At 33.3% G+C, this 20,632-nt stretch overlaps 1 protein-coding gene across 6 annotated transcripts in view; it reads left to right on the top strand.

Annotated features, from left to right (window-relative positions):
• The first annotated feature begins 325 nt into the window (after positions 1-325).
• LOC125051174 (GATA-binding factor C-like) overlaps positions 326-20,632 on the top strand; it is an 86,737-nt gene continuing 66,430 nt past the window's right edge. For 4 of the 6 annotated variants that reach the window (XM_047651354.1, XM_047651353.1, XM_047651352.1 and 1 more), the window contains exons 1-2: positions 326-608; positions 9,256-9,557. In XM_047651354.1, coding sequence (XP_047507310.1) covers positions 9,329-9,557 — 229 coding nt within the window. In that variant the 5' untranslated portion in view covers positions 326-608; positions 9,256-9,328. The remainder of the gene's footprint in view (positions 609-9,255; positions 9,558-20,632) is intronic. The other 2 variants (XM_047651350.1, XM_047651349.1) reach the window with 1 other exon arrangement.

Below are 20,632 nucleotides of genomic sequence, written 5' to 3'. Positions count from 1 at the left end.
GTATCCCTAATCTACTAATATGTTTTTATATAGCGTTTACACAAAATACTCAATTATCATTCTTAAATGAAATAATTGATCTATGGTATAGGCAAAACTGCTAAATACATTTCAATCTCCCACCATCCATCAACCTACGCCGCGCGAGCGCGACTGACGCTCTGACTTCCCGCCCAAAAAGAGAAAAAGAAAATTTAAAAGTCCCTCCCATTGGCCCGCCTCTGTTTGCCGCCTGTGAATCGAATCGGCCAATCACAGACCGAGAAATTGGAAGCGTCGGCCGCGGTTTCCGAACCTCGCCGAACGAACGCCGCCGAACTGGCACGCTCACAACAAAAAATCATGCGACTGGTTTAGTGTCGGGTTGCGTCCCATCGACGCCGCTTCGCGTATCGTGCTTAAGTTGTATCGCGCCTGCGCAAATGAACTAAAAACCATTTCAAAACATCGCTCTCATCTCATTTACACTATAATAATTATACATTGAGTGTTCTGTGATTAAAATGAGCCTGCGGACGGAATGGAGCAGATTTCAGTGTTTATCAGGCCATTTTTAGTGATTAGTGATAGTGATCGAATTAAGTGATACCAGACAGATAACATTAAAGGTACTTATTTATATTATAATTAATTCTAGATATGGCAAGAAATGCAATACTTTTATTTTAATGTAGGGTAAGGAGTTTATTAAGATAAAGTATATAAAAAATATACAGAAAATTTGTATTTGTCTATAAAATGATTAATAGTTCGGCGAATTGGTAAATTAGATTTTTTGCTAAAAAGTATAAATTACATTATGAAAGAAAATTTATATGAGTAAGCTATATTTATAAATATTAATTAAACATAATATATCTAATCGATATATATTCTAATAAGAACCTATACTGTTTTCCTTATTTTATTTTTCCATTATTTTAACAGATGCTACAATTTAATGTTGCATAGATAGTAGAAAATACGAAACAATGCCACAGAATATAATTTCAATTGTTCCGTCGGCTAAATTCATTGCGCGGCAAAAATATTGTTGGTGCGTTTTATGATATGAAAAAGATTAAATTTTGTTTAGCTTTATCTATGAAAGATATAGATTATAGATATATTTTTTAATGATTAAATCCTCGTCGGCAAATAAATTGATCTAAACGCGTATATCACAGTTTGTGTGTCAACTTGGCAAAAGTATAGTCAATTTAAGTATTTTTTTTTATAATTGGTTGATATTTACTTTTAAGACTTAAAATCCGTTTTCACCGAATTAAAAAATCGTAGTAAGTATAACATAGTATCTTTATTACCTACATAAATGAATACACTACAATAATAAAAAACGAATAATAACTTTGAAAGACGTATTTTCCTATAACGACCTATATAGGTATATACCTACGGCATACGAAACTATTTATCTTGATTTAGACCTTTACCCACAACCACAGAGTATGGTAACATAACAATCATTTATTATTATGTGGTAATTAAGCCAGTCTATAGCCAACTCTTTTCTATTTATAGACTTTGCCGCCAAAATTTTTTACTATACGCAATATTTTTGTTAGAATTCTATCAAAGACAAATTAAATGACTTTTGCATTACGACCCATGTCAAAAATGTATATAAATTTTTATTTACTACCAGTTTTCAAATGGCGTAAAACGGACGAGAAGAACTGGAAAGAAACTCTCTTATACTCTTTTAAATTCCCAAATATTTTGTTTTAAACGACACTTAAATATTATATATATATCGTGACATTTGATACTTTAGTACCAACTATAAACAATTAACAACAACCATAGACAATTTTTATTGTACCTACCTATATTGCCTATGCCGCCGAGGCGTAGATACCTCAAATAAGTTTTGTTTTGCTTAAAACTTTTTGTATGAGGAATAAATTCTTGTTTTTTTTAAACCGTAATTCTGATATATCTACATACTTTTTGGTTCACAAAATCGCACCACCTGTGGCTAGAACATAAAATTTATGATAACTACAGCCTAAAGTGTGAAAAAAATTGTTTATCAGATATTCATATAATTTAAAAAACCTGCTTATAATCTAATTTATTATGCAATGACATTTACATAGTGTATTACCAAATCGTTGACGTTTTGCAATATTTATTATTATTAATAGGTAATTTATTATCATGTCAACATTTATATTAATAATATATGTAGGTAACTTATAATAAATACCCTGCGTGTTAAATAAATTTATCAAAAATGTTTTCGATGACCAGATTTTTTTTTGTTAGCTTTGATTTTTATACACTTTAGCTCCTTTTGACTGCTGTCAAATATGTCAAACTTCATACAGAAAAAATGGGTTGACAGCTCTTGAAACTATGTTCTTTGTGTCATTAAAATAAGCCATGGAAAGCATTATAATTTAATTTATAATTCGCGCGGATGAAGTCGCGGAAACCAGCTACATTATAAACATCATAAGCTTCGAGGCATATTAGGTTTCTTCCTAGTTATGTCTGTTTTTGCAGAAAATATTGATTTATAATATCATGAATGATGAATATATTCTACATTAGTCTAGGTTCATTTGAATTTTATACTTAAATTATAAATTTTTGGACTTCTTGTAATATAAATAAAACTAAGCCACAGGAAACACTACTAAGCCTATGCAACATATCAAAGTAGTCAGCAATAAATAATTTCTTTTTTTTTTATATAAAAAAACGGGTAGGAGGCTTGGGAGATTAGTGGTACCGCCCTAGACACTCTCAATGTCACAGGGTGAGCCTGCCGGCTTTTAAGAATTGGTACGCTATTTATCTATTGCTATCTCTAATTTGCAGTTATTTCGCTATGTTAAAAGCGACTTTAAAACAGTGTTGGCCTAATGGCTTCAGCGTACGACTCTCATCCCTAAGATCGTAGATTCCATCACCAGCACTGCACCACTGGACTCTCTATGTGCGCATTTAACATTCGCTCGAACGGTGAAAGAAAACATCGTGAGGAAACCGGCTTGCCTTAGACCCAAAAAGTCGACGGCGTGTGATACAGAATGCTGATCACCTACTTGCCTATTAGATTGACAAATGATCATGAAATAGATACAAAAATATGAGGCCCAGACCTAAAAAGGTTGAAACGCCACTGATTTATTATTTATTAACAATATAAGATAAATAAACAAATGCTTAACAATTCCGCCATTTAATCCTTTACGGACTGGTTTTTAACTTACGTATTCCAACAAGTAATACGAATAAATACGAGGCACAAATCAATGTCAATGTCAGATCACTGTTTTCGTATCGGAGCCCTACGTTTTCGGACGTTACGATTGGTTGGACAGTTCGCGTTCGAAATTTGAATGCGGCCGATGCGCAAACGCTGATTAGCCTTCGATAAGGCTGTGTTTCCGTTGGAGTTATGTGTGGATATCCTGTTTTGAAATAGAGACGGTAAGGTTAATAGCTTTTCTATGAAAATAGGTATATGTGACTACTATATGTTATATTTATGGTCTAGTGAAGTCCCAAAAAATACTTATGTCTTGTGTATCAACAAATTTGTACAAGAAACCTATACGGTTCTTGCGTATTTATTTTATTATACCTAATAATTATTATTGCAAACTTAGTATTTTTTAAATAATCTTATTAAAAAAAATATATTTATTTAACAACACTTTGCAGTGTAACTTAAACACTCAAAATATGTAATTGTTTTAAGACTGTTAAATCAAAACAATTTTGGTTAGAAATCCTAATAAAGAAAAGATAGATTCTTTAATTCCACTAATAGTGTCTAGTAGAATTACTTAAAAATATAATCCCCTGACAAACGAGCTCCATTATCAGAGTAGCTCAGTCTACAAGGTTCAAACGTCAGATCAAACTATTGAAAGAAGTTTACAAAGAGCTGGTAAAACTCTTCAAAAATCTTCAGGAAATCTTTCAAACTAAAAGGTAAACCTCTTTCGCCACAACTGACATTTCTTAAGGCAGTTTACCAGCTAGCACTACGAAACAGCTGCCCACTAAAGTATTTCCATTTCGATTTAGGGTCCTTCAAGAAAAGGGCCTACCATTATAATACGGCAACGCACTCGCGAGCCCTCTGGCATTGAGAGTGGCCATGGGTTTATCACTTAACATCAGGTGGGCTTCCTCCACATTTGCTCCATACATAAAAAAGAGTTCCATAGTATATAAACGCTCAATTATCATATTTACGGCCCCAAATGAAGCCATTCGGTAACCCACTTAGACATTATCCATGTAATTGAGATAACCTTATCTTTGATTATTGTGTTTGACAAAATATTTGAATTCTGAGACCACTTAAGTTCAATTAATTGGAACCTCGTTAAATCTCCATAATGAAATGATATGTAAAGAACTATTCACTACATTTAGTGGTTATTATAAAAAGATTATTTGACTTAGAAGTAATAAATTATAAAAATATATTATCCTAGAAATAAGTTTAGTACGTCTGTGGAGCGCCAAAGATAAAACATTTGTAGTTTATGGTTTGCGAAATTAATCTGTAGGCACAATTGTCGATGACATCTTAAACTTTCTAACACTTTTGCAAGTTATTGTTATATGTATAGGAACACATCATTAAGTAGTATTTTAAAATAATGATGGACTAAGTGGAGGAAGAATTTCAGAGATTATGGAAATATCTGATGTTTCTCAAGAGATGTATTTTTAATTTTGTAATAATTGAAGAAATTGAAGTTGTGATTTGTACTTCATTTGTGCATAATATTAACTATATTCTTAACCTACATAGTAAAAATAATAATTAATGGATAAATAGAAAATTAAAACAAATTTAATAAGTTTGTCCCTGTGTACCTATAACGCTGGCAGCATTTCCTCGCTGTATTGTGATACTTATTCCTTGAGCGAGGAAAGCACCAGCTCTGGGGTCACTGGTACTATCTACTGCACTTGATCCCCACGGCCCAAGAGTGACTATTCCAAAGTAAACAAAATAAAAGTCAGAGGAAAGACTTATACTTGAGCTGTTTATTATTTTCTGCCTGTTCTGCGGCCGTGCCAGCTTTTGTATTTTTTCCGAGGGAGGTGAGACGGGGCTTATTATTAATTATTATTATTAAATATATTCCTTCAACCCAGTATGATTTGGATTTTGTTTTATTATGACGTTTAATAACATTTTTATTAACACAAATCAATTGTCGATAAAGGTTTAATTAATGGGAGTAACAGTAATTTTTGGCCTCGGTAAAGATAAGATAGTTACAAGTAGTTCTACTTATTTTAAAAATAAAGATATCTTGATACGTGTTATCAGTTTATCGGCAATATCGCTTGCCGTGATTTATATGACTATACATATATGTCAACAGAATCAAAGTTCATGTATAGGCGTTCAAGTCCAGAATCAATTTTTGATTTTAGTCACAAAAAGAGATAAAAACTGTTCAAGGCGACTTATTTTCACTTTTTAAGAATATTGTTTAAGAATATTAATTTTTGTATGAAACATTAGCTTTCCTAGTGACGTGGTTTAATTCTATGCCAATTAAGTAATAAATTAGGCTAATTTGATTATAGATAATAGATGATATTGAAAGATATTGTTTATCCATTTATTATCTCACCTCCTTATTCAAATAGGTATATTTTTTCTACAATGCATATTTGAGTCATATGAATATTTATTAACTTTTATTCCCACATATTATTAACATACTATGTATTTAATTATGCATTTTATAAGTTGTTTTATGTGAATTTGACATTTAGCTTATATTTTTTAACATTATATTTAAATATAAAGATTAAATCTCCTTTAAAATTATTATTAACCGATGAATGAAATGATTTATGTGTGTTTAAGTGTGAATTATGTGTTGTGTAACTATTGTTATTAATATTTGAATATTAAAAATTAAAGAAATATTTTATAGTACATTATATTCGTTTTTATAGCTTAAACATAAAGTCTTATAACAGTAGGTACTCACTACTCAAGCGCTGCATAAATTTATCAAAGAGACGAATAACTACTTTAGTTAGTGTGATATATTTGATTATAATTTTTTAATTCTACTCCTGAAGGTATCAAAAACGTATAGGATTTGACAAACGAGAGTCATACATTAAGCTTTCAACACTTTTCTCACAATAACAGTTGGCAATTTCTACCTATATATATTATATTCTATGGACATTTTATTTACATTTTTTAAATATCTTTTATACAATGATAAAATTTTTGTTCACCACATTATTGATATGTAATCATGACATTGCAAGGAAATCGTTCAAAATCGACGCAATTTACGATAAATATGTGATTTCTTTTATTTTATCTGTAAATCCAATTTCAGTCGATGGTCAGATAGCGGCTTTAGTAGTTGTGATAGTAACTAACTGTGGTGTATCTTGCGCATCTTATCGGTAAGGATTAAGTTTTAAGAAATCTTATAGATCTATACACGTTGAGTCTGTGTGTATTTTGGCAAGTGTTTTGCGATCTCTTCAACAAAAATCGTTACATACAATTTACATTCAACCATAATGACACAGCGCTCCTCCTTCTTAAGGTCTCATGTTATTTTCACACGTGTATATCCTTTCTATAATATATATTCATAAGTATCTCATTGTCCTTGTAAAATGTGTGATGTTTGTAAAAATAAAATAAAAACCTTTAAAAAATCATGATTCCTTTGATAATGACGCGGCCGATAACTATATATTAAATGTAAGGACATTGAGATTTTGGTTATGCTAATAAGCACACATATTTTATAATTATCAAAGATGCGTCAACTTCTTCCGCTGGCACGTACCCCAGTCCTTGTCTCCGAGGCAAGAGAGCGCCATCTTTGACAACGCGCCATTTTAAACAAAAAAACAGTGATATTCACAAACGTGGTTTAAGTGTTCAATAGCATTTTTATAGGTAAAAAATACCTATTTACGGGAACATTGTACCAGAGACCTTGGGTTTCGAGGCATGCCTGAATGGGTTTACCCCATTTTGTATCATTTAATTATCATTCTTAGACTATGTCCTTAAAAATACCTAATCTAAATTTACAAACGCCATTATCATAAATCAAAAATGATACCAAAATCAATATAATTTTTCTTTGTCATATCCGACAATTGTCGAGGAGACTTTGATTTTTACGATAAATATTTAATCTATATATATAAATGTGTTTGTATTTTCTGATTCATCAACACCTAGGGAATGCTCCAATAAAATAATTATAGCCTATGAACGCAAGCTATCAATAGCTTAACAGCTAAGCTAAATAATAAAATGAAAAAATACTGTTTTAACCTTAGTATCTAATCATTTTGTCTCTTTCAAACCAATAATGCTCACGCTAAGATAAAAAGGAATAGCTATTTTTAGTTACATTAGTAGAAGGCTAATTGTAACAATAAGGAACAAAATTAAGAATATTTACTGAGAGCTATACCTACAATGCTCAGAGGCGATGAGAACTTGGAGAACCTGATCGTGATAACACAGAAGGCAAAAGATCACGTGGCCGTTCACCAATTCAAGAAAGATCAAGTGGAAGACTCATAGTCCTCAAAACTGTGCACTATAAGAGAGGCGCTGGACAGAAACCGGTGGAAACAGATAGCCCGCTTCAGATGCTTCCTTGCTGACCACGATCAGACATGAGCTACCGACTGAAGAGAGAGAGGCGACTAAGACCAGTTGTCAGCACTAATTGTACAAAGCCAGAGCAGGGCCTAGTTGTAGATAATCTTTAATATCAATAATAATTTAGACGATGAAATCTTATCAATCTTATCTTGAGAACTGACATAATCTAATCATAATTAATTATTAATAACGTAACTGCTAATGCGGTATGATTCTTCATAAATTATACTTGAAAATATAAAACGTTATAGCATAGGTTATATATATTATATAGACGTGATTTTTGCTTTGTCTTTGTAATACAAAATACTATCCGTATCACCTCGACGTGCGTCGTTTCACAACTGAGCGTTTCTCGGAACCAGCTGCCCACTGAACTATTTCCGAAATAATTCGCCTTAGGGTCCTTCAATAAAAGAGCGTACCAATTCTTGCGAGCCTTCTGGCAATGTTAGTGTCCATGGGCAGCGATATCCTTTAACATCAGATGAGCCCGTTGCCCGTTTGCCTTCATGAAAAAAATACTTGCAATTTTTTTTATATAAAATTCATCTTTTAACTGAAAGGTAAATCAAAAATACTTATAATATATAGTTTTAAAATACTGTTACTTATTCTGGCTAATTAATAAAAAATTGAACGTGTTTTTGAAAACTTGTAGTACTTGCATAAAATATATTTATTTTTGATTATCACCAAATAACAAAATTTAATCGATATATAATGTAATATTATTGTAAACATAAATAGTTATTATGAGCGAATTTAGGAAAAGCTCGTCTCAATTCATAGCTTCGTAATCGCGAACCGACAGTGTAACCATGCATATATCGCATCAGATACAAGATTTACGTAATAATTTCACGATTTCTGATGCCAAACTAAGCCAGATTCTGAAGCTTGCTGTAAATCCATTAAATGTTTAGTCCGCTTTATTAGACAGATCAAGATTACATAAAAGGAAAGCATAGAAGTACTTTATAATAATTTATCAAATACAGCAAATTCTTGTACCATGTAAGTCCGACATGTATAAATACATAATTTATTCTAGAGGCGTCCGAGTGGACACTACTACGTCTTATTTTACAAGAAAATGCCATTTTCTTTGACAAAAAATACATCGGCGTGTTTATGTACCTATAAGTATTTTACAAGCCGAATATTACAATTATTAATAAATAAGTGGCAAATCAAATCAAATATTAACACACACAATCTTCTGGCTTGGCTTCGGAAACTACATTTTCCACTCCTTGTCTAGTGCCATGATATGGTCGGCTAAATTTCTTGGTTGCTTTTATTAGACTTAAGTACGGTATTTTATTTGTTTATTCACAAATCCAACAACATGCTTGTTTAAAATATACAAGAAAATACATCACCAATTTTACACACATACACATCAATTATATTAGAACACAAGCGAGCTAGCAAGGGAAACATTAAACAAGCAACCACAAAAAAGATGATTTTGAAGATGCCTATAATAGTATTAAGTGAATATATATTTTATACCTTCAATGTCGTAATAATTAACATATCATATGTGTATATTCTCCTATAATTATTTAGTTAAAATTTGTTTCTTTTTCCAGATAGGCGCGTCATGAAGCGGTAACTGACTGAAATGCGGATAGTGACTTACAGTGCGTGTTAAAAAAGCGATGCATGGTTTGTGAGATCGGATCAGTCATGGACATGAGCGGTGAGGGGGGCGCGGGGGCTCTTCAGCAGCGGTGGTACGATAGCCGGGTTAACGGCAGCCCGGCCGCTGCAGAAGTCTCGGAGACCAATGGAGACTTCTTCCACTCGCCGTTAGAGGGCGGGCATCACAGCCGCGCTCGGTACTACCATCAACAGATGCACGGGCCGTACTCCTCAGCTGTTGGATCTCATGGTGAGTTTTACTTCTATATATTTAGTTTACAATGTAGAAGGTAGAGTTTTACTCATACCAATCATACTTAAAGACGTTTAATGGTATGAGATATTTGAACATTTTCCTTCTGAACCTTAATAAGGGATTTAAAAAATGTCAATTTTAATATTACTTAAGGTTTAAAGCTAGTTTACGTTGTACTTATGCAGGACATTACGTAACCCGGAACTCAAAATTATTAGATGAAATAAAATATTGATATAACCGTAAATAACAGCAATTTAAATGAGAGACAGAAAATTTAACTGGACTGGTAATAAGTAATTCCGCGACAGTATTAAAACGTCTTATCGCACATCAGAATATCTCAAAAGTCCACAATTTATTTACCCGACCCGACAAGTCAAAATCGCCATTCTTTTAGGTGACAGTTTAGGTAAACACGGTCTAAAATTCCCCACGGACCGTAAAAGAAAAAAAAATAATTCCATACTTTTTTGTTTTAACGTTTCGAGGTTTATTTTATGACGCTATAAAGATTTTCGTGGGGACAGGTGGCTCTTTTATACTTCAACTACACGCCCGAACGTACACAAACTCATATCGAACCCGGTTCCTAAAGGTTAGATTGGCTTGAGGTGGTCGGTATTTAATTTATTAAACGGTCCGTCGGTAGTGGTGTGACACTTAAGAAACTGTGTCATTTCTTGGAATCGGAACTGAGAATCGAATTCGTCGGGTTCACAGCAGTTATTAACAGTACTTTATGTGTGTCTGTCTCTATACGATTTTTGGCCTGTATGTTAACTCACTCTCTTATCGTGTTGTCCTCACTCACGAAGCGGCTTCTTGTTGCTTTGATTATATCTAAATCTGTTTAATTCATTTGTCAACAAAACGGCAGCGGCGATTCGATTATACTATAAAATTACGTAAAACATTGATTGTCACTTGTTTTTATTAATACCATATTATCGTAAGCGATGTTTCAATTTTTATATTTTGTATGACCTGTTATAACGTCTTTAATGCATTGGTAGAAACATAATCTTAAAATAAAGATTCACTTAGAAAAAATTATAAAGCGTTACGTATACTCTAGAGTCTAGATGAACATACTGCTTTGATATATATCATAAAATAATGAAGAGGAAAAAGTTTTTAGCTGGCGAAGCTTTCATTGAGCTTTTGACGAGGTGTTTCACAGTTCACATATAACCCTGCATTACACATACGAAACGGGTTAAACAGTGTTATGATATACTTTTAGGGTGTAAAAAAACACTTGTTAAATTCCAACTGTTGTGTTCGTTTTTCAAATGTGGGTACTTAGTGGGGACGCGTAACGTGATACGAGACGATCCGACGCGCGTTCTATAATTTATTCGACGCTGACACGATTGATGATATGGATGATATTATTTATTTTATAACGCCTTTCATTGCATTAAAACCTTCAAAAATGTATAAAGTACTTTGTTGGTAAAACTGAAGGGTTTCAGCGCTTTAAAGCTGTATGTAGCCTGTGTACAACTTCAAATACGGGACGTTTTTAACCTAATTTTCTCTTTAGCGCTTGCAACCGTGTAAAGTAGGGAAACACAATATTAAAAATAAATAAAGCAGTGGTGCTACAACCTTTTAAGGTTCAGGTTTCTGTATCTGTTTCGTAATCATTTGTTAATCTAATAGGCAAGTATCAGCCTCCTATGCTTGACGCACGCCGTCGACTTTTTGGGTTTACTAACGATGTTTTCTTTCACCGTTCGAGCGAATGTTAAATGCGCACATAGAAAATCCATTGGTGTACAGCTGGCGATGGAATCTATGATCTCAGGGATGAGAGCACGCTGCTGCCACTAGGCCAACACAATATTAAACTTACTATTATTTTTGCGTCGGGTTTTTAGTTGATGGCTTTACAACCGAATTAACGGAGGGATAGTAGGTATATCGTCTAACGTATCACTCAATGTGTATCTTGCGTTCAAAGGTCGGTTTTTGACGTCAGAGATGTAACGATACCTTTGTTGCTTCCAAGAATGATTTTCAATACACTTATTGAAAAGTTCGAGATTTAGCGATTCTAAAATAGAATATTGTCATGCCGTCGCGTGTGAGAAGTTATGGGCGCATTTTCGTTAAGGTTCAACCATTTCATTTTTGATTTATTATATATTTTATTACTAATAATTGTTATGTATTTGAAATAATTTGAACTAAATTCATGAAATTTAAGTGCTTTAGCGTTAATTATACACTTCGTCGCCAATCTTATGTTTTATAAAAGTCCGTTTCATTTAAGAACGTAGAAAGTATTTCCGAACCAAATCGACTTATAACATTAATTTAATATTTATTAAAAATACGGCCGAATTTACTTGTTTTAATTGGAATTGGTAGTGACTTTATATTATCTGTTAAAATATCACCTTACCTCTGTGGTTTAGGCTCTGAGTTGATGTAGGTATCAGTCAAGACAGAGTGAAGATATATTACCTACTGCGTTCTAAATTTATATTAAATTATTACGTTATTAAAAATATCAATACAGATATATGATTAATTCAACGATATCTATGGACAAGTTTCTTCAATTTTCAAATTGGTTGGTCAATTCGAAATGACTTCCACTTCAATCAAACTCCATTTTCAATTATTCCCTCGTGCAGTTGAAAGTAGACATCAACCTTTTGCTGTAGTTTACTAATTCATTTCCCTCCTGTCATTTGATACTTCCATACTTCTATTTTCGTCTGGTGGAGATAAGTTAATGAAGAGTATTTTCAAAAACATACTATCAATGTTTGTGTTAAAACATAAACAACATAATAATAAAAATTGAAGGGATAAGTGATAGTTATATAGAAAATATGTCAATAACAGTTAATTTGTCAAAGAAGACACTAGCTGTCCACGATAGAAGGTGGGGTGGGGGTCAATCCTAGTGGGGGGGGGGGGGGGCTTGTGCACTTTATTTTATTATTTTTTATTTTTCAGTCATAAATACTTTGCTTAGGAACTAATATGACACGATTGCGGCATGAAAAGGGTCTGTTACTTAAATTTATTGTTCTATTGTATTACGAACTAAATAATACAAAGAAATGTTGAACAAAAAGATAATTCTTTGGCCACTTTAGTTTGATTTTTTTTAAAATAATTAGCAATAACATTGTCTAACAAAACGAGTGCGTACGCACGCACGTTTATAAAAAAACGGTCCGCACAGATTGGCGCAATTAGTAGAGCGGGGCGTGGCCTGCGCACACGCAGTCGCCTCCCCGCACGCACACAGTGACAAGGACATGAAACTTTAATTATTTCCCCTGAACATTTTCTTTGAGCGTTTATTTGAATAACACAATCCTTATCTACAAATAATGTTAGTTAAATCTCTGTTCACTTAATCGGAAGCTTTTAAGATAAACTTTGGATTAATTTGTCTTGTTGTAATTATGTAATACACAAATAGATTTTTTGTATTAAAAATATAGTACATTTATTAATAAACTTAGCTCTTAAATTGTTAAATGTAACTTAATTCTAATTCTCTCTAATTGTTAATAACTTAGGATTACATTAATTGGATTTAAATGGAATGTTTAGTAGAAAAAACGTTTTTAAAGGCTTTCTCACTATTTTAACTATATTTTATCTTTAAAGTTATTTAAAAAAAAAAATTCTCTTCATTTAAATTCCTACACTTAAATGACGAAAGCTCCAAATGTTAACAAATTTATAAATGTTTCGTAAACTCAAACGTAGATGGAGCTGTTCGCCCCGGGCCGGGCCGTAAGGGACGCAGCGAATTGGAAACCAAATATTGAACTAAACTTTCCAGACAGAATTCGCAGTTATGTTTGTTTCAATGTGTGGGAAATTGTGAAATGAGTTTCCATATTTAATGCTTTTGGATGGAAAATGAGATTCTTATGTACCTATTCTTAATTTTGAGAACATTGGTTTTAAATAAGTTCTTTACTAAATAGGTTTCTACATATACTATATACGAATAAACGCGAGGAACTAAACAGACATATTTACTCATAGTCGGTCATTAAAGTATCAAAAGAGTGGCGGAGAGTTTATTGCCAGTTCTTCTCTTCCGTTCTACGCCCTTGATTTAAGAACTGGCAGTACGGCGTGTGTCAGGCACTGAGGCTGATCAACTGCTACTTGCCTATTAGACTTATAAACGAGCTGGGTTAGGATATACATAGTTGCTCCCCTCACACTATAAAATGGATTTTGTTAAGTTTTTTGTAATTTGAATTTTTTCTTCCATTAGTAATTGTTTTTTTTTGTAATGTTTGTTTTGTTTAAAAATAGGCTATGATCTCTATATGTATGTCATGTTTGCCTTTAAGTGCTTGTCACATTAAAAATTGTATTTTGTGTTTGTTTTTGACCAATGTGTCAGTGAGCCGAGCGTTGGCAAGCTTTTTCTCAATAAAAAAAATATATTACCATGAAACAGATTCAGAAATCTGAGACCAAGACCTATAGAGATTGTAGCGCCACTGATTTATTTTATTTATTTATAATTGATGAATGATAGTCATTGCATTTGAAAAAGCTTTAAAATCAGCGCTTAATATAAACACTAACCAAATAAAAACGCCAACCACCAAAGTCGAGTGGATTAAATTCTAACACTACGGAATGTTAAACGCATAAATATGAAAGACCAATGTTGAATGATATAACTTTTTATCCATCCGAGATTCGCGGGATTCTAAATCGGTAAAAAAACCTTCACGATTAATTAAGTCAGCCCGTTATTCATTAGAGCGGGCGTTTATTGGCCGTCACAATACATTTACCACGCGTTCGGTTGCTGTCTTGGATGACGCAACGGCATACTTGTTCTTCTGGTAGGCGATTGTCATTTTTGAAACGCCTCAAGATAATTTCCTTACGCGGTTTTGCTGTGTTTAGGACACAGGACAAGCCTGAAGAATTTTACGTGGAATAATATAAAATTTTATCAAAATGGCCGGATCATCAACGTGCTATAATTATTAAATAAATATAAATAAACATAGCCTTTATTCGAGAACTACATAGTCAGGTTTACATTAAGTTCATCTCCATGTTTAACAATAGTACACCACCACCGACGGCGTGAAAGCCTCCTCCAAATTCTTCAAACTCATACTCAAAATAACTATGAACTAAGTAACAAGTACACTTATGTACATCAACAGAAAAGATGTTAAATTAATTCTAAATTTACATTTACTACCGTTTCGCAAGTCAAGAGCATAGAGCGGGCAAGAAGAACTGGCAAGAAACTCTCCGCCACTAATCGCTAAGTTTTGAGTCATACAATTGTTTGAACTGGAGAAAAACAATCCCAAGGACAAGGATCATTTAAATATTAATCAAAATCCTTCCTCGCTATCCCTTTTATTCTATCTTCCCGGGTTTCTGGTGGGCCTCCTCTCTTTTTTCTTTCCACTGGGTCATTCCAAATCAATGTTTGACCCATTTGTAAACGCGGGCAATGTGACCGGCCCATTTTTACTTTATAAATGTTACTGAACATATCTGATACTAATCATCTGCTAGACGATAACCTGCATGTAACAGAAAACACATTCTTTTAATGATTAGGGCACCAAGTAACATAAAGCTTTTGCTTACAAAGCTCTAACGATAGGCAACATAATTGCATCAGTTATTGCAAAATACGCCCCATACCACGGTAGCCCTTCGGCAATTCACAAACTTTACGTTGACCTGTATTGAGTTATTAAGATCGTACCATGATATTATAAACCCTAATTTCAAAATTCTTAGTTCAGCTTAGATATGTTTGGGTTCAGTGGATTTTCTTCTTAAAAGCCGGTACACTGTAGCCTAGCTTGCCTGTGCAAAAAGCAGTGTGGCTTCGGCGTGCGACTGATTCATCCCTGAGGTCCCAGTTTCGATCCCCGCCTGTGCACCAATGGAATTTCTTTCTATGTGCGCATATATAACATTCGCTTGAACGGTGAAGGAAAACATCGTGAGGAAAGTGGCGGCGTGTGTCAGGCTGATCACCTACTCCCTATTAGATTGACAAATAATCATAAAACAGATACCTACAGAAATCTGAGGCCAAGACCTAAAAAGATTGTAGTTGCACTGATTTATTTGACTGAGGTGTGACTATAAGCTTAGTGCAAATACGCCAAAAAAGGAGGTATGAAATGTACCTATTATATATCTTTGTTTACCTATAGTATATGTGCTTTCCTTTGTATGTACATAATTATACATTGACAACACTGACATGACACATATGACAACTATTAATTACTGCAGCACAATAACAGTACAAACATTTTACGGTTATAGTACCTATAAGGTTTTCTACACTATTAATTTCCTCTCGTAACATTCAAAAAGATATCCTTAAATCAGACATTTAATATTTATCAAATATTCTCCCTGGATTATTGTTAAGTGTGTAAATTTTAAAAATTATTTTGTGTTATAACTAAGTAAGGTGTAAGGTTTTTCTAAATCAATATGTATTTAAATTGTAACTATGAACTTACTAAGGAAACATTGCAATACAAACGTAAACGAGTTAAAAAAATCGATATACGAATAGAAAATAGTGTTACGTTTAATTGGCTCGTTTGTTGGATGCCGATCGATACTGCTTCTAAGCACGAAGTTCACTGTTAACCTGAATAACACTATTGTAAAGGGAAAAATGCGATTCAGGTTAATTAGAAGCACGCTTTTAATTTGTATTTCGAACAGTTTTAGAGTAAAGTTTCAAATACGTAGGTATGCTTTCAATTAATCATAATTTATTCAAGCAGACATATATAGTTGTTATTGTGTTAGTTACAATATTGTCCTGAATATTATATTAGTATATTCAATTATAAAAGTATAAAATTAGCCCTCCGCCCCTCGCACACATCACCGTAACAAAACCACAGTATTTTTTTGTATCATAGGACTATCTAGCCTTCCTAAATGCTTCATTGTTATCCTTAAAAATATGAAACAAATAAGTAAGGGCTCTCATACAAACCAAATTTTAGTGTAAATTATAAATAAAAATATTTTTCACTGTTTCTTTTACTAAAATTAAACAACATATGTATTTTTTACCTTTTATTTAGGTAAAAAGAGCTTTTACGAGTTTTTTTTCTATGGTATTTTTTTGTTTTGGAAGGGACTAGCTCTGAACGACACAGGGAATCCTAGTGTGGGGGCTAGTGCACTTTTAACAAAACATCCTTGTTATTGATGTTTTGATTTATTATCTATAATAAAGTTTTTCTTTCTTTCTTTATATCATCATTTATTTCCTAACTAGCTTATAAACCGTATAAGAATCGATTGTTGTAAAAACGTTAATCAATATTAGCCTTCCGACCCCTCTTATTAAAAGCTAATTATCAAAGTTGCTTACGTCACTACAATATACTTAATACCTCGAACAAAGCTTCCCAGTAACTTTTTCTAATCGGTCATTATTGTTAGGGAAAAAACTTACCCATATTTGGTTCGATGCACAAACGCCGGTCACTCTGTACTTAATGTATTCATTTTACTTTTATATCTTTCGCGTGATTAACTCTGATTGATTGCTTCCAAATATTGATGTTAATATTCAAATGTCTCTATGACAGAGATAGAAATTACTTTCACGTCGAGTGTGAAAAGGACAGATAAATCCCATTTTATCTTGCAAATACGACACGAGTCGGAAGCGAAATAGTTGATGTAATCGTCTTTATAGAACACGAATGAAAAAATATAGCACGTTTATTATGCCAATACGATCCGGTTCGGTGAGTAATACATAGCTTTTGTGTTTATAGCCATAAGGTTTACATTTAATCCAATAAAACGGCGCGACAACATTTTTCAAATCATCAATTTCGGGAATTTTAAATTTAATTAATAACAAAAGAATGATGTTTTTTTAACAAGATTGATAGTTGTGTTTACATTGTTATTTATGAAGTCCCTTCCAATTTGGAGGCTGTTGCGGGTCTCCGCTTGTTTCCGGTCGATTGCCACGGTGAAGGTGATTCGCCGAGAGCTTGATGGATGAAGGTAGAGAAGCGGTCGACCCGAGTCAATTCGTGTATCAAATCCCAACATACGTTTTGCCGGCTGGAACGACTAAATAGCGCTTAATGCTCGGTAGTAAAGGTCAATTTCGAATGGCAGCAATTTATCGGGGATCGTGTATGTTTGTTAATAACGTTTTGTGGATGAGTCGGTGGTTATGTCACGATTTGTCATTGCCGTGCGGTTTAAGACAAGCTAAGCAGAAGCTATGATAAAAATGCGACGATGGACTTGGCTATCCGGTCGACTTTTAATTATAAAAGATAAATGACATTACAAGTTGAATTTATAGAGAACGCTTAAGCACTAATAAAATAATGCATAAATAGTGTTGCAATGCGCGGAATTCGTTAGCCGTACTGTCTCACACCTTGCAGAAATCGCTCAGCCAAGAAATAAGATTAATGCTTTCATTACGCTATAATTCCTAGTTTTAAACATTTAGGGTAGAGGGCGTTAGCGTCGCGAGTCCGTTCCGCTGGAAGGCTATTTTCGCAGCACATTACTGAGGATGAATGATTTCCTGCTGCGCCATGATTTATACTTCGTTGTTACGTCGCTACCAGCTTGAGTTTACGTAAACTCATTACCAGCCCCTTGTAAAGAATGGAAGTGTCCATTCGTAGCTTTGTATAGAAACTATCGCATTTGTCTTTCTTTGTTGAGTTTGCCACGCGATCGCTCTTCTACCGCGTATCGATTTACGTTGCTGAGGGAGTTTAAACATTCTTGTAAATATTCAATTAATTTGTTATTTATTGTCTATTTTCTTATACAACATTTTATCTATTAATAAATACGATTAGCAGACGGCGGTGACCATTACTCTCATGCTTTGTTCTCTTATATTACAAGTTTTATATTTAAATATTTGCATATATAAATAATAATTACAATAATCGCCCTTTATTCTCTGACCTTTTTAACTTACATGCTATTCTTATATAGTCTAATTTATATAGCAAAAATAATAAATTTATAAGCAACCAGTTTGGTCAGGTTGTCAACATAGGCCTCCTCCAATTGTTTCCGCGTCTCTCTATGCTTGGAAGACCTTCTCTATCTTTTTGGTAGATCGTCCTCCCATCTTTTGATTTGACCTCCTCATTTTCAATTTCCCGTACCTCGGATACCACTCTAAATCATTTTTCTTTGTTAGTCCTCGTTATATGTCCCATATATTATGGATTTAAACCTGAATCCAGTATTATGGAATTATAGTGAATTGTTAATACAGACCTAGAATCAGTACAGTGCTGTTTGTAGTGATAATCATTGGTTGGAGTCTCGTGCGCTCTCAATAGCCATGATTAGTGTTGGTGCACTTGTTCAGAAATAACAAGTAGTCCTTTAAGATTATAGTCAAAGATTTTTTGATTGTCATAGTGCGGTCTTTTTTACTTCGTTAAACTTTTTAGACTTGACTACGTTTTTTCAACCAATATACATCAGGTTCTCTAATTCCTTTTAATTTGTCTGGCATATGTAAACAGTTAAAAATAAATAAAATAACGCTTCTCAGATGTCTGTATCTGTTTCATGATCAGGCAAGTAAGTGATCAGCCTCATGTGCCTGACACACGCCGTAGACTTTTTAGATCTAAGGCAAGCCGGTTTCCTCGCTATGTTTTCCGCCACTGTTCGAGGGAATGTTAAATACGCACATATACCAAGTCCATAGGTGCACGGCCGCGGATTGAACCTACCACTTCAAGGATGAGAGACGCTCGCTGACCCCACAAGGCCAACACTGCTCAATATACGTATTATTTCAATATTCTCTATTTCGTATCACAAGGCACACTTAATATTAAAGAATTGTTAGACCACTGAACGGTAAGATTTATACATGATTAATGTTTAAAGAACTTTATTTCTCATTACAAAAAATTGTATTTTATTTACATGGGAAACTTAATATGTATAGAACGAGATACACGTCGCCATCAGCAGTCCCAAGTTTAGTCTACTAGGCTCATTCTGATATGTGTCTATAATGCCCTTTTGAATTGTTTAAAAGCGCTGATATTACGAATTTTCTGACATAACCTTGACATGATAACAATATCTTACATATTAGGTACCGCATGAGTCGTCATAATTTCCATAATTAATAACTGCGGTTCGATCACGATTTCTATCATTAAACGTGATCTTGGCTCTTCAACAAGGCAAGTAATTGTTTTACAAGCGATTTATAGGGTTATAGCGAAATTACGTATCTAGCCGGTTAACGTTCGCGGGTCTTTCTGACCCCACAATCTTGACAATGGCTGGTACGTATAATGCCTATAATGACGGCGCCGGTCAGCAGCGGATTATATAAGCGATCGTGACTTTCGTATTACGGTATCGGGGAAAAATACGAATGACAATATGTAGTTTCATACTGGTTTTAATTAAACGGATTTTTTATATCTTGGCCATGTTTATAACTGATTAAAATAAGTTTTTTTATACAAGTGACTTTACTGAGAGATCATGTAACATTACGATCTAGCCTAACTTAATACTTATATCTAATTTACTAAAAAGGATTTTTACATAAAATATCCAATAACATTACTTACAGTCTCTATTAAGGGGAAGATACTCTGTTCTTGTATTCTATTTTTTCACTCACTTGCACTCAATGTGCACTAACTCTAAATCACTAGTTCAAATGATTTTGTCCTTTCAGTCTTCTTACTAGGACCGTGGTGTCAAGGAGTTGAATAGCCTCGACATTTGCGTCATAGAGATAGTAGAATTTGATTTCAATATTTATATAATGTTATTATTAGGTACTATGTATGTTAATAATATTTAGTACTAATTAAAATGTAATAGATTAACTCTTAGTTTTATCTTTACGAGTACAATGACCAAAACTCACTATTACTAAAAAAAAATAGTCTATTAATGTTTCATTAATTTAAAAAAGATGCAGGAATAAATAGTGCTGTTTTAACTAAAATACTCACCTACCTCTTTTCCATCACAGATTTAACACAATTTGACAA

Source organism: Pieris napi, chromosome 7 (assembly GCF_905475465.1).
Source record: "Pieris napi chromosome 7, ilPieNapi1.2, whole genome shotgun sequence".
Lineage (NCBI taxonomy): Eukaryota > Metazoa > Arthropoda > Insecta > Lepidoptera > Pieridae > Pieris > Pieris napi.
Note: the sequence above shows the minus strand (reverse complement) of the source record. Positions and strands in the feature narration are given on the sequence as shown.